This window comes from Oreochromis aureus, linkage group 13, assembly GCF_013358895.1.
Source record: "Oreochromis aureus strain Israel breed Guangdong linkage group 13, ZZ_aureus, whole genome shotgun sequence".
In the NCBI taxonomy this organism is placed as follows: domain Eukaryota; kingdom Metazoa; phylum Chordata; class Actinopteri; order Cichliformes; family Cichlidae; genus Oreochromis; species Oreochromis aureus.
The window spans coordinates 35,447,064-35,471,323 of NC_052954.1; the positions used below are offsets into that span (position 1 = coordinate 35,447,064).

The window sequence follows — 24,260 nt, forward strand, 5'->3', positions numbered from 1 at the left end:
AGTAGCAGTTATTTATATTTTCTATCACCTTAAATCTTCACTCAAAGACAAGTATCTCTGACAGTGTATATACAGATGTATTATATATAAGAGACAAACATTGTTCCTTCAGTATGTTGGCATTACTAAATTTGGCTCAATGCTTACATATATGTGTAAAAAGAAAATGTACGAGCTGTGATAACTGTTTCTGATAGAATGAAGATCAGACTGATATATTAAATATTCCTTTATTGGGTGAGAAAATCAGACCATGTCATAACTGCTTTAAGTCATACAGAATAGATATCAGAGCCTTAAACAGGCTGACTTCTGCTAAATGGGTCAAACTGGGCAGAAAGTCTACAAACACATAACATCCTTATAGAATATGATGTAACACTATAGATCAACTTAGCTCAGAATATATAAAGCATATAAACAATTACAGCAATATGATGCAACAAACACAGCAGTGCTACTAATCCAAAATACTCAAAGCTTCATAGAACTGAAACAAACATTTATTTTTAGCTCCATTCTGCTGCTGATACATACTTTAGGTTTCTGAATATTAAACTTGTTGCTGCCTTTCATAGTGTGTAACTTGAAGGCCCTGAGTACTTTCTCCCACACTGAAAACACTGGGATGATAACATTATTTGAACATTACCTAATAAGACTGATTCAGGACAGACAATTAGTTATGTTAAACTTTCCTAGCAGTCCTTCACAAACAGGGAACAGTCTGTCTATTCTCTCCATCTGTCAGCTGCTGCTGGCTCTTCCTCCTCCTCTTCCTCACACACTGCTGAGTTCGTCCTGGTGGATCATCAGGGTGCAAAGCCTCACAGATGATGTGCAGCAGTGGGTCCCTCAGTCTGTCCTCACTCTGGACACTTGCAGTTGTCACACATGGAAATCAAATGTGTGATAAGCTGCAGGATTCAAACACAAGTGTAACTTATAAATACATGTTCATACTTTTATTCCACAATCAGAGAGAAAGAAACAGAGAGAGAGTGCAGGACAGACAGACAGGTGACAGTCTCAGGTGTATACACTGCTACAAAACAGCACAAGAGAAGGAGGATTTAGTGTTTGTGTTATTACGAGTGCTAAACAAGAAGAGTTCCAGATGGTCCAGTGGACACATGTGTGACTCCTGTGATTAAAGCATCTTTCTTTCAGCTTAACGAGTGAACCGTCAGCTCGTTCAAACACACGTTAAAGTCCGTTTGGCTCGACACCACCGAACAGAGGCAGCAATATAACATAGCTAACATTAACAGTGCAGTGAATCCTGCTTGTGCCGTCATATTCAGGACTGCAAACCGAGCAGCATCACTGACTTTCAGCTTGTTGTGTTTGTGGATATATGACTGACTTTAATTATCCATAAAATCATCACATTCTCTGTAAGATTAAGGTCGACTATTGAACGACGTATATTTTAAAGTAAAGGCTTTAAAACCAAGTAAACACTGAAAGTACAAACATCGCTAATGTCACATAACTTTGCCGACATGTGGCCAACAGTCATGTTTTAATGTTCTTAAACATTCGCACATAAATAAGTGACATCATATTCAGTACTTACTTTTGACAGTTCACTCTTCGGCCGCTCCCTTCTGCCGTATTTTGCGGCAAAATTATCCACACCCACCGCCGCGCTATGGATTGTGGGATATATGGGGCCACGAAGCGTGCACCGGACCACGCTTGATATTTGAGGAAATCGACGGCGCATTTGGAGTATGCATTTGAAGTACACTTCGAATTGGGACAGCCGTCGTCGCGTGGCGGTGACGTAATCGCACTTGAAATGCGTACTTCAAGCGTGCAGACCCTGAATTGGGACACAGCCAGGGAGTTCCCTGAGGTGCTGCGCAGGTAAATGGGCGATGCTTCTCTGTTACCGATGCCCGAGCAGACTTTTATCTACCACTGTGATGCTCGAGGAGGTGGAGCCGGGATGGACCTGGCGACCTCCTGATGGCGCTGCAGTTCTGTATGTGGATGCAGAGATGGACTGCTTCTCAGTGATTGATCAATAAATGCATTGATCAGCAGCAGATTTTCCCCCACTGTGATGTGTGTGGAGTTTGGAGCTGAATGTTGGGAGGAGCAGCAGCCTTTCCTCATGTATTTAAGGTGGAATTCCAGATGTCAGAGCTGCTCTTCTTTTATGTCGATCGAGTGGAATAAAGATTCCAATGTGCAGGTATGTTGCACAATCTGATATCCTCGTGTTGGTGTTGTTCCCACATCATCATAATAAATGTTGTTCCAGGTTCAACATTGCAAGTGACCAATCACGTTGTTGTGACGTCATACTTTTGCGACTTCGGAAAAAAACGCCGCAAAAAAAAAAAAAAACTACTTAACTTGCGAGAAACCGCCGCTGTCCGCCGATCCAGCAATTTGAATACTATGCATTTCAGGATACTGTTCTTTAATAAACAGTAAGCATTATACATATTGTCCTTGCAACATTGGAATTTCATAAATGAATGAGTCGCTTGGCTTGCAAACAACAGTGTGACTGGTCACTTGCAATGTTGAACCTGGAACAACATTTATTATGATGATGTGGGAACAACACCAACACGAGGATATCAGATCATCCCAGGTATGTTACACCTGGGCCCTGTTTCAGAAAGCCGGTTTAGTGCAAACTCTGAGTAAGTATACCCTGAGTTAACGAAAACTCTGAGTTTTCTAAACCCGCTTTCTGAAACAGGGCCCTGGTCTGTAGCGTCTGTGGACGCTCCTGTTACCTGCTTGCAAACATAACCAGGTTTATTAAGCTGTTCCTGAACGCCTCATCAGCAACCGTTTCCTCTGAGGCTGGACGGTAGCCTCACACACACCTTTGTGTCAGGCTCTGCTGCCACCTGCTGGTAGCAGCAGGAACTGAGAGTCCTACTGTGCCTCCCTCTGTGCGATAACGCAGCAAAGGATTGTGGGTAATGCAGTTTGAATCACCTGTAACAAGCTTCCTGTGAACCAGGAATCAGCCAAAGAATAGAATAGAATAGAATTCAACTTTATTGTCATTGCACATGTCCCAGGTACAGGGCAACGAAATGCAGTTTGCATCCATCCAGAAGTGCTTTAGCCGTGATATAGATATATTACAATATATATTAGCAATAATAGAGATGTGTAAGTATATTGCAGAAATGGGTCTATTATGGTATGTTATAATGTACACAGTGTGAAGTATGTTATGAATATTCTATAACTATAAGTATGTACAGGCTGTAGTGAGTACAAGCTATGTACAGGCTATGAACAGGATATAAATATGAAATAAAAACTATACAGAAATATGAGATATACAGTTATACAGAAATGTGAACTATGCAGGTTATAAACAGTTGTAGGATTAAAAATTATTGTATGTACAGAATGATATTTACACAGAACTATACAGTAGTGGTAAAGTGCTAGTGGTTGTGAGTGGTGGTTCAGTCCATGTTATTATTGTGTGTTTGAGGGTACGGTTGTCCATTGTGTGTGTGTGTGTGTGTGTGTGTGTGTGTGTGTGTGTAGGTGGTTGTGGGTGTGTGTATGTTCAGTCCATGAGTTTAACGTGGGTCAGATGTCAGGAGGCAGAGTTCAGGAGTCTGACAGCTGAGGGGAAGAAGCTGTTCCGGTACCTGGTGGTCTTAGTTCGGAGGCTCCTGTAGCGCCTCCCAGAGGGCAGGAGGGTGAAGAGTCCATGTGATGGGTGACTGGGGTCTTTGATGATTTTCCCAGCCCTTTTCAGACACCGCTTCCTGTAGATGTCCTTTATGGCAGGAAGTGGTGCTCCGGCGATGCGCTGGGCAGTTTTCACGACCCTCTGCAACGCCTTCGGTCCGAGGCAGAGCAGTTCCCGTACCAGACTGTTATACAGTTGGTCAGGATGCTCTCGATGGTGCAGCGGTAGAAGTTCACCAGGATGTCTGAGGACAGGTGGTTCTTCCTCAGAGTCCTCAAGAAGAAGAGGCGCTGGTGAGCCTTCTTGACCAGCTTGGAGCAGTTGGTCGTCCAGGTGAGATCCTCGGAGATGTGGACTCCCAGGAACTTGAAGCTGCTCACACGCTCCACAGCCGTCCCCTTAATGTGGATGGGTGGATGTGGGTCAGCATTCCTCCTGTAGTCCACGATGAGCTCCTTGGTCTTCTCGGTGTTAAGCAGCAGGTTGTTTGTGTCGCACCACTCAGCCAGACGATCCACCTCCTCCCTGTAGGCGGCCTCATCGTTGTCACTGATGAGGCCAATCACCGTGGTGTCATCTGCAAACTTAATGATGGTGTTGGAACCATCAGCAGGTCTGCAGTCATGGGTGAAGAGCAATGTTCCCTCTAAGCTGCGCACGTGCGCAATTGCGCACTGCTGGCACGGTCTCTGCGCACAGAAAATCTGCGTTGCGCACAAAAAAAATCTAACCTGAATTGAAATTAAAATTAAAACTTTAACAATTCTGTTTTGCAGTGTTAGTCAGTGAGTGACTGGCTGCTCCTGTATGGGATTAGAACGATGCCACCTTATCCTGTAGTCCAGCCAATAATGCGATTCACATTCGTATATACGCAGCTAATCAGCGTCGCTGACAGGCTATGACAGCGTCCTTATGTGCCGACACCGGTGTTTTAGCTAGCAAAGCGGCGTGGCTGATGTGGAGTGAAGCCACGTTAATGACAACGTGTCCAACCATTGGAGATGTGAGCAGGACAGACGGAACAACTGACGGAAAAAGTGTGGACTTTATACCAGTTTTTAAATTGTGTTGATCGGCCACGTAAAACCAGAGTTATGATAAAAATATCTGCAATGTTTGGTTTTCTTCCTGTTGTCTAGTTGTTAAGAAACGGGGGGAAGTTTTAGGAGTGACGGCGGTGTTCTGAGATGTGAGAGATTTGAGACGTTTAGCGCAAATCTTGTGTAGTTAGTGTGTAGTTAGTGTGTAGTTAGTGTGTAGTGTAGTCAATAGTTTTGTTGTGTGTGTCAGAACAATGAGGCGGCTGCTGAATGTTACAGGTGTTACAGCAGTGATACATCTCCTGTTGTCAGGCCTGCAGGTATCAGGCTGTTGTTCTCCTTTATCTCATAGTGGACAGAAACTATTTTTGGAGTGGCACAAATAATTTGTGTGGCATCAGATTTGATGCAGAACAGCTGATTGTTCTGTAAATAGTTTGAAATGTTTGTTTAAAAAAACGCCTTGGCTGCATTTAAAAAAAAAAAAAATAGCTGCAAAAAACTTTGTTGTCTGCCAAACTCAGTTACTTTTTTGAAGAAGTAACTATATAATTAATTGCCCAACATTGGTCATTATATCCTGTATTTTGCAGACAGAGTTACAGACTCTCTTCCAGACCACAGACTCATAATACAAGTCAGAGCTTTATGAAAAAAAGAAAAGAAAGAAAGTTGTGTTTTCAAAATTGGAGTTCAAGTTATTTTTACTTCCAATAGTGTTAACATACTACACAGGTCATGAACAGGATTTTTTAAATTTTCATTGTAAGTGGGCTAAAGCAGTTAATTAAAAGTAGTCTAACATAAATGTAAATGCTGTGATTTGATTATTTTAATAAACCATGTAACTTGGATGGATTAGATGCTGGCCTGACCACAGTGCACACGTCTGATGTCGCTCACAGTGGTCCAAGGGACGCTCAGGGAGTTTGTGTGTTCGCTCAGACACATGAAAAATTAGAGGGAACATTGGTGAAGAGGGAGTAGAGGAAAGGGCTCATCACACAGCCCTGTGGTACACCGGTGTTCATTGTGATTGTTGATGAGCAGCGGTTATCCAGCCGGACATGTTGGGGGCGGTTGGTCAGGAAGTCCAGTAACCATTTGCAGATGAGGGAACTGATGCCCAGGTCTGTCAGTTTCCTGATGAGTTGTGAGGGGTGGATTGTGTTGAACGCTGAACTGAAGTCTATAAACAGCATTCTGGCGTAGGTGTTGTTGTTGTCCAGGTGTGAGAGGACAGAGTGCAGTGCGATGGAGACTGCATCCTCTGTGCTCCTGTTCTGGCGGTATGCAAATTGGTGGGGGTCCAGGGTGGGGGAGACAGGATTTGAAGTGTGCTAAGACCAGCTGCTCTAAGCACTTAGTGATGATGGGGTGAGGGCTACTGGGCGGTAGTCATTGAGGCTAGATGGGTTGGAGTTTTTGGGTATCGGGACGATGGAGGTGGATTTGAAGCAGGCGGGTACCACAGCGCACAAGGACAGATTGAATATGTCTGTCAGGACTCCTGCAAGCTCCCAGAACACGCTCTGAGAACACGCCTGGGTTACCATCAGGACCTGCAGCCTTGTGGACATTGATCCTGCTCAGCACCGCTCCTACATCGGTGGGGGAGAGAGTCAGAGGTTGGTGATCCGGTGTCACGTCTGTTTTGGTTGTGGTCGTGGGGTTCCCTCGCTCAAAACGAGCATAAAAGTTGTTGAGCTCGTTGAGGAAGGAGACATCAGAGGATGCGGGGGAGGGTTTGGTGGTCCTGTAGTCTGTGATGGTCTGGAGTCCTTGCCACATGCGTCGGGGGTTGGAGTTGAAGAAGTGTTCTTCTACCTTCTTTTTGTAATGGTGTTTGGCTTTTTTGATGCCCTTCTTTAGATTAGCCCTGGCTGTACTGTAGGCGTGTGCATCTCCTGACCTAAAAGCAGTGAAGAAGAAAGAACCGACTGTCCAGAGTATTTTAATGCAGGGTGACCTTTGAACTTTTACATTAAGTATGAACCAAATCAGAGTCTTTGAATTTAAAACACTTTCAGGACAAAAATAAAAGAGAATCACCTGAAACCATCAGAACCATAATGACCATTTCAGCAGGAAATGACCTCAGAGACACGTGAAGCATGTCCCTTCACATTAAAAGCAGAAGAACATTCACGATCTCAATTGGAAAAGAAATCGTATTGATTTTAACAAACATTGACCAATCACAGGGCTTCACTTTATTCAGGAAGGCGGTGCACATCTGGAACAGCTGCTTTCAGTTTTTCAGGCTGCTGAAGAACTCTTCCAGAACCTTCTCCACCTCATCCTCGCTGTAATCTCGCACCACAAAGTTCTCGACGTCGGCGGCTCCTCGGATCATGGCCGACAGGACTGCACAGAAACAGGAAGTCAGCATGAAGCAGCCAACCAGGTTGAAGCGTGTCAGTGAGGAAACAGAAAGTGTACTCACTCCGTCCTGATGACGGTCTAAACAGGCAGAAGACTTTCTTCTTCATGTCGACGGCCCGGCCGAGCTCGTAGCCGACACCCAGAGACGGCTGCGTCACCTCGGCAACGACCACTGAGGTCACAGAGGTCAGAAGTCACATGGGTCACTGGTACAAAGTTCCGTGATCAACGATCAATAAAACGATTGGTTCTCACCATCAGATTGATGCAGCCAATCCAAGTCTCGGTCGTGAATGGCTCGGTCCCCGGACGCTGCGTTGTTCTCTCCTGTCCAATCATAGTGCAGCAGCTCAGTGACATAACGGGCACACAAACACACACACTCTTATTTTGAAGGTCTGAACCAGAAAACCAAACCTGAAATGGGATACAGCTAATGTGACTCCGCCCATTTTTGTGATGCAAATGCTTTTATTTAGAAATATTTTGTGATTTTTACTTTGGAGGTCAGCAGGTGCTGGTGTGACCTCGCCCTCTCTGACCAAAACTGACTGAACCAGCAGCAACAGAAGATCAAACTATGCTTCACATTTGATAAACATGCTCATGGATTCACTCTGACTTTGGCTGTTACTTCCTGCACAGCTCTCTCTCTCTCTGTGTGTCCTCAGAGACCAGTTTACCATCAAAGCTCTGTTATTATCATGCACCAGTCTGCTGCTGTGTTCAGTGCTGTCGGCCTCTGACATCACAGCCTCATTTCTGCTCTTCAATACTGAACAAATGTTTGCTCAGCTGTGTCTGTAACTTTACCTGATGCTGCTGAAGTGAAGCAGGGCAATGTTCACATGCTGATACATGGTTTGCTTCAGTTTAATAATTTTAAGGTTAACTGCTATAAAAAGCCAAAGCAGGAAAATCTTCTCCATGTTTTTATCCTCAGTTACTTTGACACAAAGGCCTCTGCTGTGATGCTCACACCTCCGACGAAGTCTCACAGCTTTGTTTTCATACACAGATATAAGATATGGAGATGTGCCGATAAATGATCAGAATTATATTTCTGACTGTCTGAGTCCAAATCGAATTGAATCGAATCAGTTACAAAAATCGATTCCCAGCCCCAGTAATGCCAGCTCTGGAGGAGGCGTTGCTCAGAGGCATCACTTCCTGTGGAAAAACTATTACAGACGTCCACCATTGGTCAGAGCTGCTAGCCCCGCCCCTTTCATGTGAACACGCAAGACCGTTCTGACCGCCGGTGTTAACGAATCTAGAAAACGGAGAGATAAGCGACACAGGCCAGAGTCTGTTACCATGGTGACAGACTCCGTTAAACCCGGAGGGGGGTAACCTTATACACGTTCTTTTTTTGTGTGTGACCTCTGACCTCTGTCGCTGAGCTCGGCGCTGCTCACGTGTTCGGTCAGTACGGTCCCGTAGCTCTGTAGCGCGTGCACGATCCTCCGGTACACGTGCACGTCGTCCCTCCCGCCGCGGATGCTGCCGCAGAAATAAACCTTCATCCTGTTTCTACTCAGACTCTACTGACTGTTCCCGCGCTGTCGCTATACGTCACCGGAAACAGGTGACGATGCCGGAGCCTGCGCCCTGAGCTCAGACTGACAGGTAGCTGAACATCACGGAAGTGAAAGGTCAACAGCCCTCCTCCTCCTCATCAGGATCACGTGCCTTCACGGGGTCTGACACCTGAGGGTCACGGTGTTTATTTCCACTGCTGTGATTGGCTGCTTAGAATCTGATTGGCTCAGGCAGGAGGTTACCTGTCAGACAAAATTTAGGGTGAAATAAAATTTGATAAACAAACTTATTCTTCTGTGGTTTAGTCCTGACAAACTTCCTGTCTGTTGTTTCAAAATAAAGAATTTTCAAAGCAGAACATTAAAAATGTCAAAGGTTTCAGACACACTAAAAGTGTTTCCACTAACAGGTATTTTACAGCTGGTTTCCGATTCTCCCTCCGTGTATTCCCGCCTGCATATTTTTTCAGTTTGGAGACTTCAGATTTTTGCAGTTTGCAAACAAACAAAATTCCTCTGATTCTGTCGTGCTGTCAGAAACAGCTGTTGCTGTCCTGCTCAGTAATTCATAAACAGAGATATTTGATGGATGTGGCTCCTGGCGTTTACAGGTGCTGTCAGCCTGCCAGTAGATCACCTGTTGGGAGCTTTCTGGCACAGCTGTGGGGGAACATCTGCTTCCCTGCAGAGCTTTACTCCACAGAGAGGTGACCTCTGATCCCCTGCTGTTGTATTTGGAATTATTATATCAACGGTGTGAGGTGAAACAACATTGGGGATCTTCATTTATTTATTAAAGACAATAATTCATCAATACGACCCGACAGAAGCGCCTCAACACATTTGAGTCCACATCTTCAGGTTTGGCTTCATAACCAGAAGATTTGTGGTTTATCTTGGAAAGGTGCTCGTGTTGGATCAGACTGGATCAGTAGGGCTCGTGTTCGGGGTTGTTGATGGTGGTGACTCACACTGAACATTTCTCTTCCATAAATATAAATGTAGGAACCAGAAAACTGTGAAAACAACAAAACGCTCTTTTGTTTATGATATGACTTCTTTTTGGAGTGAGACAAGAATCTGTTACTATTCATGATGTTTCATATTTTTGTGCCGTCAGTGGAGCTGCTGTTGCTGTAAATGTTTATGCGTCTGTTCTGAGTTTTAGTTATTAAATCGAGTAAACAAAACATCATGAATATCTTCACGTTAACACACATCATGTGACCTCTTTTTGGTTTGTTTTTTTACCTGAAGTAGACTCATGTGAGTTTTCTGTTGACTTCCTGTTCACCTGTGACAACACACAGCTGTGAATACATCCGAACATTACTCTGAAATACAGGCTTTTATTTTGGAAAAACTGAAGTACAGGGAGTCTGAACTTGATGAAACCTTTATTATCCCATATGTACACGATCAATAATCAGAAAGTGAAGGTCGAAGAAAAAACAAAACAGCGCCTCAGCCACACACCCCCCCGCGCCACACACACACACACACAGGTCTTTGAAATGAGGCGTTTAAGTTTCACAGACATAACAGAACCCCCCCCCCCCCCCCATCCCCCTCCCCTCCCCTCAGTGGGTGCTCAGCAGCATCCCTGGGTTCCTCGCTGTGGCGTTAAGCGTCACCTCGGGCACGTCTCTGGCCACCCGCTGCATGGGTGCCATGTTGTGTCCTTCCAGAGAGTCAAGCAGCCCTGAAACAAACACGGAGGAGAAAACACGAGTCAGCAACACACCTGTGCACAGGTAACTTCAGGGTTACCCTGGCTCCTACAATACGAAGGTGGGTCACTTCTTATTATTTGTGAACCTAACCTGCTCCATGGTCATAGTATCGGTTACCATGGAGATTTACTCGATAAAAAGCAAAACACCTTTATAGTACACAAATCCAGGTTAACCCTGGGCCAGGGGAGATCCTGCTTCAGGGCTGTGAGCAGGTAACAGGTGTGTGCGTACAGACACTGAGCAGACAGGAAGTGCTGGACCTGCTGGCAGATTACCTGGATACACCTGAACAGCTTTAACCAGCCGGTATGAGTGTGCTCAGAAGCTCCATCTCTGAACAAAACCTGATCAGCTAACAGGAGCTAACTGGAGTCATGTGACCAACCTGACTGCAGGTGTTTCCTGTTAGCTCACCTGGCTGCTGTGAACCGATGGGAGGCAGAGCTTCGATCACCACATCTCTGTGCTCGTGAAAATCTGGAAGCTCTGTCATTGGTCTAAACTTAGTCGATGTTTCCATGGTGACTGACAACGCAAAGTTATTTGAGCATAAGCATAAAAACCAGCGAGACAGAGCATGCCGTGCCGACCGAACTGCCCCGGACTGGCAGCAGGAGAACCACAAAGACCTGCCTCTGTGCTTCTGGTTCTGACCTTCTACGATGGTGTGGTAGTTGAAGTGCAGGTAGAGCAAAAAGAGCATGTGCAGCAGCGCCATCGTCCCGCAGAGGAGGAGCCGCGGCGTCTGACCCACGGTCCGAGAAAGCAGCGCTGCCACCTGCACGCGCACACACACACACACACACACACACACACACACACAGGTGAGCTCACACAGGGAGAGTGTCCTGGCACAGGGGCTGATGGGAAACGACAACCTCACCATGCGCAGCGTGGACAGGCCGCCGAGCAGCAGCCATAGCCCGTAGAACAGGAAGTGGAAGTGGATGTTGTAGGTGACAAGGAGGACGATGCAGGGACCAAACAGGCCGTAACCCTGGCAACAGGCGACAGGAGGTGAGGTCACATGGCATCATGTAGGAGGAGGGCTGCATTCAGGTGCATCTCAGAAAACTGAATCACATCTGAGAACAGCAAAAGCACATCACCCTGCTCTGTGTGTGTGTCTGCAGTTCCAGGACTTACCAGCAGGGACAGCATCTGCAGCATGGTGATCTGAGCGTTGACCAGGTACGCCAGGAAGTAGATAAAGGCAGAGACGCCGAGCCAGTAACCGAAACATGTCCCGATAGCAGTGCCCATCAGCGTGCCTTCTCTCTGCAAATACACACACACAGAACACTTTAACAAAGAAACATGAACTGTGTGTGTGTGTGTGTGTGTGTGTGTGCGTGCATGTGTTCTTACGATGACGGTTCCTGAGGTCTTCATGCCGTGCAGCAGGATTGCCACCAGAGTGAAGACCAGCATCAGCGGCCCGTACAGCTCGCCTGCGATCTTCTGCACAGGAAGCACACGTGTCAGAGGAACCTAAACCTGGATCTGAACATCACCTGTACAGGTGTGAATCTCATGGCGTTATTTTTGTGCCACTATTCTGAGCGCACGTAAAAAAAATTTGAGTGCACGTAAAAGTAATTTGCAGGTGCAAGTGTTGCATTTTGAGGAGAAATTTATTTTGAGCAAAGAAAAGCTAAATTTGAGTGAACAAAATTCATTGCTGCGTGCAAAAAATGTATTTCAGTGTTTGCTATTATCCACACACACACACACACACAATAGCAGCCCCTCTCGCTCAGTTTTTGCATTTGCGCTTGCTCGCAATGTGTTGCTTGCGCTCTCAACATTTCTGCCCATGCGCGCTCAACTCTTTCTGTACACCGTTATATTTGTGCCACAAAACCAGCCAATCACAGACTTAGATGCAAAAAAATCTGATTGGCTGTTTTGGTCTCCAACCAGCTCGAAATGACGAAATGCAATGTTGCCCTCTTTGCGCCAGAAAGAGAAAACCAGCGGATGTTGCCCTAAACAACAGCAGCATGTTTAAGCTTGATCAACTGTTGTTAGAATGTATTTAATATTACTTTCTAGTATCAGCTGATGTTTGCTGGAGCCACAGCTATAAAAGCTGCTGGTCATGATATCGGTTTGGATATGTGGTGAGAGGGAAACATGAAGGTGATACAAATCATACATATATACCAACAAGACAGTGCACATCACTGTCACAACAGCGTTTGTTTTAGTTCAAAGGTTTATGGTTTTTCCTATAATACCTGGTGGTGTAGTCAGCCGATTTTTTGTCAGTTCAGCCTTATATATTATGTTTAACCCGAGTGACCACCCGGTCAGCTGGTGGGTAACAGGCATCTCCGAAGACATTAGAGCACTTCTGCAAATATGTGATGTCTCGATAAATCGAGCAGATATTTGAAGTTTACACAGCAACATTCTCGCATGAAAATATCTTAAAAGTTTATTTTGTGATCCAGAAAGAGTAACCTTTCAAACTCCGCCACTCTGTGTTCCTCCACCACTGCCTCGTTTGAGTTTTGGACGAAATGGATTCTGGGATATTGCATTTCGTCATTTCGAGCTGATTGGAGACCAAAACAGCCAATCAGATTTTTTTGCATCCAAGTCTGTGATTGGCTGGTTTTGTGGCACAAATATAACGGTGTACAGAAAGAGTTGAGCCAAGACGGCAGAAATGTTGAGAGCGCGAGCAACACATTGCGAGCGAGTGCAAATGCAAAAACTGAGCGAGAGGGGCTGCTATTGTGTGTGTGTGTGTGTGTGTGTGGATAATAGCAAACACTGAAATACATTTTTTGCACGCAGGAATGAATTTTGTTCACTCAAATTTAGCTTTTCTTCGCTCAAAATAAATTTCTCCTCAAAATGCAACACTTGCACCTGCAAATTACTTTTATGTGCGCTCAAATTTTTTTTACGTCCGCTCAGAATAGTGGCACAAAAATAACGCCATAGAATCTGAGCATCGAACTGCAGTGAGACACGTTTGAACCCTCTATCAGCATCTCCACCACTAAGCTCCCTCACGAACATCAGCTCCAGCCTCCGGTCCAGCAGGAGGCACTAAGCCTGCTCACTAACTGCCATTAACACTATGACAAAGAGACTCATGCATACCTGGGGGAAGTTGATCATGCGGACAGGTATCAGCGACTCGATCAACCTGCGGGGGAGTTAGCCATTAGCTGTTAGCACTAGCAGAAAGCAGGGAACAGCAGGAAACACCTGACAGGAAGCAGGAAGTCTTACCTGTTGCGCACCTGCACCGGCTCTACGTCAAAGTATGGCCGCAGGATGTCGATGTTAGCGTACAGGTTGAAGGCTTTGGAGGCCTGACGCTTGCCCGCCTGCCACACCTGAACGCATCACACAGGTAAAACATGTCAGAGAAGAAGAAACGAGTTAGCGCTTTTCCACTAACACCTGCTCGGCTCGGCTTTTAGCTGTAGTACCTGGTACCAGGTAAAGTACCTTTAGTACCTGCTCAGCCAGGGTTCCAAGTGATCTCAGGCGATCCAAACATGTAACATCAACAGACTGCATCCCACCGATTGGGCAGTCAGTGGCTTCACTCGATGAGTCATGAGGGTGACTCCTTCAGGAAAATCAAAACCGCCTTTTTTGAAACCGGGCAACAAGGAATGTGGCCACACAAACCAACACCGCGGCGTCTGACGCCAGTCTGACTGAACAGTGGGTCCACCATCGTCTCGACATCCTCCACTGTTGTGTCGTGTTTGTGTCGCGTTAAAACGACGTCACAGGACTGTCGTCCCCGTTGACATCAAACGAACGAAGCCGAGCAGGTACTAGTGAAAAAGCGGTAAGAGTGATGTCACTAAGTAACAACAGAGGCGTCCAGGAGCTGTTAAGAGTTAAATTTGTTGATTTTTTATTTTTCTACTAAATAAAGCTGTTGTAATTATCTTTATATACACACTGCAAATGTACTCGTATGAGTTGGCACTCTGTCTTTTGAAGGTGAAAGCTTCGTTCGGCGTGACTGTCCGGACTGATAAACTGTAGGAATGACGTGGTTTGTTCTCAACACGCTTACACACAGATAATAGTTAGAATAAGTCTCTGGGTTAGAGCGTCCGAACAAGATATTCTGAACCAGAACTTAGAGTCAGTAGAACAGCAATGGATAATAACATTAGATTATCAAGGCTAGGCAGGGAGGTGTTTTCCTTTTCTGTCTCTGACAGAGGAGCGAGCATATATCAGACGATGGACGGGGAGGATTCGCAGGGAGACAGCACGACTGCCGCGTCCGTGTGGGAGCCAGATAGCCATGATAATCTTTGTTTTTGTCTGACTATAGAAAGTTGTACCGCCCGTTTGAGGGTCATCCTTTTGGTGAACCAGATGCTTGATTTCACACACACAGGTCCACGGCGCTGTGTAAACTTGTAATTTCAACTGCCAACACAAATTAAATCTTTTTGGCTGACAGACCTTTCTCCTGAATTTCCTTCTGAAAAATTTGAACACGACAGAGCCGGTCTTTGTGTGGAACAGAGGAGCTTCAGCTGGCCTCTGTAACAGCAGCTAACAGCTACAGAAGAAGAAAATGTTTGCAAGTGTTTGAGAACAGGTAAACCCGCCCCCCGCCTCACCTCGTCGGCCACCTGCCGGCCCAGCTGACCCTTTAACCCCTTCATGCCCAGGAACTCTCCGTCATCGGCCACGTCGTCCTCGGTGGCGGCGGCCTCTGCCGCGACCTCCTCCTCCTCCTTCATCCTCTGGTGCATCTCGCCCATGTCCTCAAAACTCGAGCCCGACGTGTCGTCCATGTTCTCCATGTCGATGACCGCTGAGCCGCCGCCCTGAGCGCAGGAAACACGAGAGTGAGGGAAGGAGGTAGGAGAATAAACATGGGAGACGTGGAAGGAGACAGGAGAGGAAACATGGGAGACGTGGAAGGAGACAGGAGAGGAAACATGGGAGACGTGGAAGGAGACAGGAGAGGAAACATGGGAGACGTGGAAGGAGACAGGCGAGGAAACATGGGAAACGTGGAAGGAGACAGGAGAGGAAATATGGGAAACGTGGAAGGAGACAGGAGAGGAAATATGGGAAACGTGGAAGGAGACAGGAGAGGAGTTTTACTGAGGTAGAGATCGATCAGTTAAACTGATTAACAAACTGTTGATCGATTTATCAGAGGACCTCCAGCTGATTACAGATGTTCAGTCAGCTGATCTCAGGTCTCCAAAAGTTGATTCTGTTCATCTGGACGCTACGTCAACTTTTGAAGATTTACTTACCTGGATGATTGAGAATGCATCAAGACTGATAGCCTGTTAGCTCTCGGGTCTCCTGTTACCATGTTAGCATGATTCGATTCCTCACAGTGCTTTAACCTCGCGCGCTCACCTGTACGCTGTTTCGGGCTAACCTGAAGCGTCACTCAGGTGCTGTTACTGTTATAGGCCGGCTGGGTGGCTCGTTAGCCTGTTAGCATGTAGCTCACCTGGATGAGGTTATCGTCGAAGCTTCCCCATAGTTCCGTGTTCCTGCTCCCGGAGCCCGAAGACATTTTCCCCGCAGCAGCAGCGGCTCTCCGTGGGGTGGAGTCCGTGTCCGTGGTTCGGTCGGTGGTCCGGTCGGTGGATCCGCGGATGGATCTTTTTCTTTTCCTGCTTCTAAAATCTGATGTTTTGGTCCGTAGAACGCCCCGCCCACCGGCTGACGCCACAGCCCCAGTCGACGTGGAAGTCGAAGATATCGCGATATTTCCGTGAGAGTTTTTTGCTGTGAGGGTTGCGTTTCGCTGCCGCTTGAATGTTTTATGTAGTTTTGAACATTAAACAGTAGAAACTGCTGAAGAGGACTCTTCAAAAGGACGAACAACCGCGTTAAACACAAGATCGTCTCTAACCTGGGGCTGGGTCTGACTTGGACCGAGCCAACCATCAACGGGCTTGGGTTATTGGTTTGACCCGATACTGGGTTTGGATAACTATCCAAAAATTGAGTTAATGCTTAAAGTTGAGGTTACCAAAAAATGTGTTGATACTCATAACCCATCGAAACGGTTATATGAACATTAACATTTGGGTTAAAGACTTCTGCCTACTTTTAAATTCAGCATTCAAAAGCTGGACTGAAAACAGTCAGACTGTCTGAAAAATACTTTTATTGCCACATGATACAAAGAATATAGACAGCAGAATAAAATATATCAAACAAAGTCAAATACAAGTAAAACATAAAAGTACATAATTCATTATACTACATCCCTTACTTCAAACCAGTCTTTGGTTACAGCTCCAAAATTTCATGACTGACTCTGTTTTAGAACAAACTCATGTAAACACTCATTGAACAAGATGACATCATCATTACTTCGTCATTACCTCTCAGATCATTGCACGCACCCTTATGAGCAACAATATACCCTTCCATCATAGCTAACTGAGCCCTCATTCATTTGATCATATCTGATTCATGTCCTGAGATTCCACTCATGACAAATCGATGTTTTACAGAAGCTCACCACTCCCATTCTTCTCAGATATGCAGATGATGTTTGTCAAGAACAAAGGCTTCCAGTTTGAAGCAAAACTGTAAAATCAGCAACGTGTAGCAATCAGAAAAGACGAAGATACAAATTTTAAATCTCAGTCAGATTGAATTCTTTCTCGTGTGGCACTAAATCTGCTCTGAGTGGTCTGATGTTATTTTCTGATGGTTCACTGTACAGTCACACATCACTTCTGAGAGATGATTAATGCCAGGTTGTTTTTAATCCTGGTCCAGTGAGCTCCAACAGCATGCTTATTTATGGGTCTTTTTAAAGATTTGGAAACATATCTTGATGCTCAATCATCCAGGTAAGTAAATCCCAAAAAGTTGATTCTGTTTATCTCAGTTGATACTCCTGACACATACAGGATCACTACAGGTTTTCTTTATGTGATGATGTCAATGGAAAATTGTACTTAGTAGTCAGTAGTCTTTTAATGATATAAGTTTCCATATATGCTTAGAGGTGTATAATCAATTGTGTAGTGATAGGATGTGTGATCTGTAGAAGGCTGCAAGGACTTTTATGTGCATTCCAGAGTGTTCTGGTATTCACCCCACATCCTAGGATCATGGGAAAGGGAACACCTTCTTTTATTGTTTTACGGTAGGATAAATGTTGCTATGTCAGTTTCAGTCTAAGTGCCTTTTTTACATGTAGATGAACTGTTGGATTTTCCAGACCAGCAGGTTTAGGGAAGTCGTTTATGGGGTCACACTCAGACACACACACACACCTAAACATCCACATTCCAATGTAAGGAATAAATAAAGACCGGGGCAGTCTCAGAGCACGAGTCTCAGAGCCCTCACTTCTGTGCGAGTGCTGTGACTGCCCTTGCTTGCAAGTAACTAACTGCAGTGTGTGTTTCTCCTCTCTGATTCTAAGCTGAAGAAGTGTCTTAGAATACATATCTTGACAGATGTCCTCTGCTTCTCTGGCTGTTGTGTCAGTGGGAATGGTTTTTGCTCCTGTTCGCGTCCTGATCACACCCAGTTTGTGCTCCAGTGGATGATGAGAGTCAAAACTTAAATACTGATCCATATGCGTAGGTTTACGGTACACATCAGCTTTTAGATGTCCCCCATTACCGATGAAAATCTCAAAGTCTAAGAAGGCTAACCTGCCCTTAGTGATCAGGAGTATCGGAGTTTCATGTTTCCTAAACACCGTGTCTCTTTGGCTTTTAAACCCCAAAACACGAGGATCGGGTCCCCCGACTCAAACAGAGTAACATAGTGTACGCTGTTGCCATGGCGTACACTGGGCCAGGAGGATTAGCAGGATTTATACATCGGGGAAACCAAACAACCTCTGGCTAAGAGGATGGCACAACACAGAAGAGCCACCTCGTCAGGCCAGGACTCTGCAGCCTACTTACACCTACAGGCCAGTGGACGATGGCCGTTTATCAATGCCCAAGTACGCGAGTACGTACTCGCGTTCTCGGTGAGTACGTACTCGCCGAGAACGCGAGCACGGACTCGCGATATGTACAATTGGAACACCTGCGTGCGATGATGTCACAGGTCCGGAGTTTTTACTGCCGTCCCCTCCTAATTTAACTGTGAGTAACATGTTATGAAGCTTAACTTTAATCACAGCCAAACCGGTTTACTCAGGAACAAATAAAACACTGAAATAAACCAAACATTAACATTTAGAAGTGATCTAAGTGACTTATATATCATTGTTAACCTCAGTAGTGAAACCTCTATTAATAAAAATAGTGTACATGTACATACGTGTACATACCTTAATAAAAACAAGCAGGTGAGATGTTAGAACGCTTTTATTTCTATTCTAGTGGACACTCAATACTATAGACAGCTGCTGGGGTTTCTTTAACCTGAGTAGTGAGAAGTCCGCGAGCGGGAGGGGGAGGGGAAGGGGGGGGTGAAAACGATGTGCCAGGAGTCCGCTGTTGAGTTTTGGACGAAATGCATTCTGGGATATTTAGCTGTACCAAGTCCACACCGATGCATGCTCGATAAAACGGGCGGAGCGAGAACACATCCGGGACTTTTTTGCGTTCTCGGCTTGATGCGTACTTCGAATTGGAACAGTACTTGGTCTCCGACTGATGACGTATCACGAGTACACGAGAACGCAAGTACGCACAAGTACGCATATTGATAAACGCCCACTCTTTCAATGATGAGGAAGTACACATCCTGGACAGGGAGGAACACTGGTTTGAGGGCGGAGTCAAGGAGGCCATTTAGGTGAAAAGGGAAAGACGTTGGCCGTTTATCAATGCCCAAGTACGCGAGTACGTACTCGCGTTCTCGGTGAGTACGTACCCGCCGAGAACGCGAGCACGGACTCGTGATTTGTACAGTCGGAACACCAGCGTACGTGATGATGTCACAGGTCCGGAGTTTTTACTGCCGTCCCCTCCTAATTTAACTGTGAGTAACATGTTATGAAGCTTAACTTTAATCACAGCCAAACCGGTTTACTCAGGAACAAATAAAACACTGAAATAAACCAAACATTAACATTTAGAAGTGATCTAAGTGACTTATATATCATTTTTAACCTCAGTAGTGAAACCTCTATTAATAAAAATAGTGTACATGTACATACGTGTACATACCTTAATAAAAACAAGCAGGTGAGATGTTAGAACGCTTTTATTTCTATTTTAGTGGACACTCAATACTATAGACAGTTGCTGGAGTTTCTTTAACCTGAGTAGTGAGAAGACCGCGAGCGGGAGCGGGAGTGGGGGGGGGTGGAAACAATGTGCCGGGAGTCCGCTGTTGAGTTTTGGACGAAATGCATTCTGGGATATTTAGCTGTCCCAAGTCTACACCGATGCATGCTCGATAAAACGGGCGGATCGAGAACACATCCGGGACTTTTTCGCGTTCTCGGTGTGATGCGTACTTCGAATTGGAACAGTACTTGGTCTCCGACTGATGACGTATCACGAGTACACGAGAACGCAAGTACGCACAAGTACGCATATTGATAAACGCCCCATCTCTGAATGGAGGAGGGGGCCTAAGGGTACATCTGTCACCATCTTACAATGCTGTGATTGCAGCCATTCCCCAACTCTCTGTGAATGGGACTCATGGTCATTGATCAGTGGTCTATGGTCACGACGATTTGCTTATTAATGATCAGAAACTGAGGTCACAGCCCATTGTTAGTCAGTGGTGCTAGTTTCAGTCACTGTACAAATGTCCTGTTTATAAGGTTGGAAACCTGCAGTCAGCTCAGACTGAAGAAGTCACCTGATGAGCAACCAAATGTTTCATCCAACGAACAGAATCGACCTTTGGGATGTGGAAACATACAAGTTGTATTTTTTGCTTGTTATAATCACAAAGACATTCAGTGTACCGACTGAAAAACGAACCAGGGGTCCGTTCTTCGTACCTCGCTTACTACATCCAAGATCAAATCATCGCGCCAACTTTGAGCTCCCTAATCCGGTTCTCCGAACACACCTGTTGTTGACGATTAGTATAGCTGGATGAAGTAATCTGAGATCACTGGGTGGCTTAAAAGGGGCTACGCATCGATAGTAGAAACATTGATCGGCAACTCTGTGATTGGTCGGCGAAGATGTCGAAGGAGCGCGCTCAGTATTTTACGGCAGTAGAGCAAGAACTCTTGATTGAGGGATATCAGGAGTTTCAGAGTTTAATTAAAACGCAGGAGAACACTGCAAAGGCTGCAAAAGCAAGGAGAGAGGGCTGGCAGAAAGTTGCTGACAAATTAAACTCGTAAGTAATTTATTATATTATATTACATTATATCCTCTTTCACATTAGAGCCACAACAGGACCCACTAGAACATGGGAACAAGTAAAAGTGAAATATAAGAATATTCTACAGAATGGTAATATTTATCACTTATATTGCTTTTAGTCTATGACAAGAGACCCTGGAATAATCTGTTTGTTTGTTTATAACAGCAACCAAGAAAAGGGCAGAGCAAATAAAGACAGGTGGTGGTCCTGCACCCCCTCGTCACACCCCGGCAGAGGAGCTGGCCCTAGGGTTAAATGCCACCAGACCCATTGTTGAGGGCATCCCTGGGGGCAGCTCTTCCTTAGACCAGCAGCCGGGGTGCAGTAGCAGCAGCACCTTCATAACTGGTGCTATTTGTACAATGTAAAATATTTGGTTGTTGCCTTAATTAAAATGCTTTTTGTACTGTGACATTTATTGACATTGTGGGTTTTTTTGTGTAGTTTTACATAACACTCCATCACTTCTACCTGTTCCCATGCAAGGGGTGACTGAAGCATGCACAGTAAGTTGGGAGATATATATATATCTATATATCTATAGAGAGAGAGAGAGAGAGAGAGAAAGAAAGAAAGTAAATAATACCCTCACGGGAGAATCGATATCTCTCTATGAGCACACCGTCGCGCTGAGCTAAAGGATCCTGTCTATCCCGCAATATACGCTAAATTCTGTAAACTCTCCTTATCAATCTTGCACCTTCCTTGCTCAGTACAAACGGACAGGACATGGCTGCGACAGACTTCCCAAATCCACCTTCGCTTTTATAGCCGTGGTCTCTCATCTTGATTGCACGAAGTAATTTACTATTACTACCCTAAAATATGAATTACATCTGACATGATCTACTACATGTAATAGAATGATTAATAGTACATTTCCCTTTTTCGAAAATGACCTGTATGTATCTGTATGAAATCAATAAAATAATCAAATGCTGCATTATCTTTAGTTACATTGATAATATTTATTTATGGAAAACAGTGGCGAAATATCGCTGTTGCTTTCAGATAAATGAAGCGGACATACCTGAGTGGCGCGCGATCTAATCCTGTTTACATAAAGTAAGCCTGCTCCCGAGCAGGTTTACGCCACGGATCTGTTGCTATGACAGCAAGTCCCAGATGAGCTTGGAGAACCGAATGATCCAAGATCACGCGAAATCGTCAACAATCAAATCCGGCTAACTTACTTAGCGAGGTACGAAGAACGGACCCCTGTATTCAGATTCTTTCTTCGTTGTGTGTATCAGATCCTGTGCTGTGGCAGTGCCTTCAACATGGAAACTGTTGGTGATGCTTCATCGCTGAAGTTGGGCTGCAAGCAAACAATGTTGCATTTAATAAAACTGGACAAGCAGAAACTTCATTTTGTGTCGATTTCTTGTAAAATATAGAAACACAGAGCAGAATCTTTAAAACAAAACCATTTTAAAAGATCCTCTTAGTTTTCATCAGCCCAGCATACACACACACTGCGCCAGCACAGCTAATGTAGCTACAGTGAAAATGTCACACACACAAAAACAACCTTACAACTGACTGGAAATACTCCCTTTTCTCCAATAAATGTGAGATGAGTATGCAGACCATGCCACGTCTTTCATGTATGGATATGTGCTGGTTTTCCTCAGAACTGGCAAGGAAGCGTTCCCCTCCAGTGATGTGTTCAGGACCTCACGGGTGTTCTGTTGGCTAATGTCTCATAATTACAATCATTTTTACTGCACACAGTGTATTGTAGAGAAGTTTTGGAAGTAGAGGGAGGCCCCTCACAGGAACGTGGCCTCGGTCGTAAATCTGCTCTTATGGAATAAACCCTAGCTCCGTCATTTTGCAGGTCTGACGGAGGGTAAGAGGTGGTTGCCATGGTGGAAGGAGAAACCTGAGCCGACATCGGTCCTAAGACCACCTTAGTGTCCGGTTTACTGGGTGGGATCAAAAACACTTACTGGGTTTGAGGCTCTGTGTTGGTTTGGGTCTCCTGAGCGAGCAGAGACTCGGCAGACATTTTTTAACTTAAACCTGCAACTGCTTCATGACTTTGAGGACGTTTGTCTTCTCTGTCTCAAAATGAACCCAACAGGTCTAAAGTCAAATATAGAAGGTCAAAAATGTTGAATGTTAATTGTAGAACAGGATAATAGTTTTAATATGCTCAAATGTTAAATGAGTGGTGTACCGGCAACATAAAGAATCACGTCTGTGACGTGAGTAGCTAAGCACAGGGATGAGTGGTCTGCTGAACGATGCCCGGGAAGAAAATGGCTCAAAGTGTCAGGGCCGTCTGTCTTTTTGTATCTAAATGTGATAAACCTTCCTTGCCTTTAACTTTTAAAATGAAAAGATGTTACATTAGCAACATAGATAATTTAGGAAGGTCAGTTTTATATTTCCACTGTAATCCTAATGTGCACTCATGTGGTCTGGACGCCCTGTCCTCCTCTTACCTCAGATGGTACGTGGCTGATCACAGCAGGATCTTGGCTTGCCCACTGACGGAGGTGGAAGCCACATTCTGAAAGAGTATCCTAGCTGACGCTGCTGATGAAAAACTCTGCAAGCAGTTGTCAACATAGATACGCTGCGTTACTGAATGCTGCATATGTTTGGCAGGTTTGTTCTCTTTCACATGTTTTTGTAGGGCATAAATTGCACAACAAAGACTGCAGGTCGTAGCGAAAGTAAGAACCTGCCACTCACACACTGATGGGGAGCTTCTTTGTTCATATCACGCCAAAGGAATCGGAGGAGCGGTTTACCAGGTGGCAGAGGCGGACTTGGTGAAACATGCCTTTCATTTCGCCACTTATTGCTGAAAAATGCTGCCTAAAACACAACAGAACACCAAGAAGTGTTGGTCCAAGCATCGGCCCTGGTAAGAGCAATCAAAGACTATGCGATCTTTATTGTCGTGACTTATCATGTGATGAGGAATGTACCAGGCTTCTTTGCTATCGAGAAAGAAGCGTGTGGTCGGCATGAAGTTGGACACTCTGGTGTCAGTGGCAGAGAAAAGGACACTAAAGAAACTGCTGGACATTATGGACAATGCTGGGCATCCTCTGCACACGGCCATAAACAACCAGAGGAGTCTGTTCAGTGACAGGTTGCTTCTCCCAAAGTCAAGGACCAACAGACTTAAAAACTCCTTTGTCCCACACGCCATCAGACTGTTTAACTCCTCTCTGGAGGGGAGAGGGAGGGGAAACAGGAGGACAAAGGCGGGGGGACAACTAAGCTGTAGTGCCTTTTCACTGTGCAATACTTTTTGTTAATATCCAACGGTGCAATAGACTCACAATACGTGAAATGTGCAATTCCCTTGTATTCTTATTCCTATTTATTCTATTTATCCCTTTTGTATACTCTGTATTTCTATATGTCTCTGTATTTATATATGTGTATATATGGTACATTTCTGCTCACATTCTGTAACTTCTGTCGGTGCTGTGCTATTGGAAACCGAATTTCCCGGAGGAACCCACCCGAGGGATTAATAAAGTTTTATCTAATCTAATCTAATCTCTAGAATCCCCTCAGAGCTGAGTTTAGCCACATAACTAGG

The 24,260-nt window shown here is 45.1% G+C and overlaps 2 protein-coding genes across 2 annotated transcripts; both read right to left on the minus strand.

The window, feature by feature from the left end:
- Window positions 1–6,669: 6,669 nt before the first annotated feature.
- dnph1 (2'-deoxynucleoside 5'-phosphate N-hydrolase 1) lies at window positions 6,670–8,738 on the minus strand. Its single transcript, XM_031736140.2, has 4 exons — window positions 8,507–8,738; window positions 7,372–7,443; window positions 7,178–7,288; window positions 6,670–7,098 (listed from the first exon to the last, which is right to left on the minus strand). Exons 1-4 carry the CDS (start codon window positions 8,640–8,642, stop codon window positions 6,983–6,985), a joined length of 435 nt encoding a protein of 144 aa, XP_031592000.1. The 5' UTR covers window positions 8,643–8,738; the 3' UTR covers window positions 6,670–6,982.
- Window positions 8,739–10,037: 1,299 nt separating this feature from the next.
- On the minus strand, window positions 10,038–16,095 carry yipf3 (Yip1 domain family, member 3). Its single transcript, XM_031736132.2, has 9 exons — window positions 15,870–16,095; window positions 15,013–15,222; window positions 13,643–13,749; window positions 13,511–13,556; window positions 11,762–11,854; window positions 11,540–11,671; window positions 11,277–11,390; window positions 11,048–11,171; window positions 10,038–10,359 (listed from the first exon to the last, which is right to left on the minus strand). The coding sequence occupies exons 1-9, from the start codon at window positions 15,933–15,935 to the stop codon at window positions 10,238–10,240; spliced, it is 1,014 nt and encodes a 337-aa protein (XP_031591992.2). The 5' UTR covers window positions 15,936–16,095; the 3' UTR covers window positions 10,038–10,237.
- Window positions 16,096–24,260: the final 8,165 nt, after the last annotated feature.

Bases quoted from the DNA above. Each gene is read 5' to 3' on its own strand.
- dnph1 (XM_031736140.2), bottom strand. From the start codon at position 8,642: ATGAAGGTTTATTTCTGCGGCAGCATCCGCGGCGGGAGGGACGACGTG. The intron at 7,289-7,371 runs GTGAGAACCAAT...CTGTGACCTCAG, and splicing joins TTGGCTGCATCAATCTGATG to TGGTCGTTGCCGAGGTGACG. The intron at 7,099-7,177 runs GTGAGTACACTT...GTTTCTGTGCAG, and splicing joins TAGACCGTCATCAGGACGGA to TCCTGTCGGCCATGATCCGA.
- yipf3 (XM_031736132.2), bottom strand. From the start codon at position 15,935: ATGTCTTCGGGCTCCGGGAGCAGGAACACGGAACTATGGGGAAGCTTC. The intron at 13,557-13,642 runs GTAAGACTTCCT...ACTCCCCCGCAG, and splicing joins CCGGTGCAGGTGCGCAACAG to GTTGATCGAGTCGCTGATAC. The intron at 10,360-11,047 runs GTCAGAACCAGA...TGTTTGTTTCAG, and splicing joins CTACCACACCATCGTAGAAG to GGCTGCTTGACTCTCTGGAA.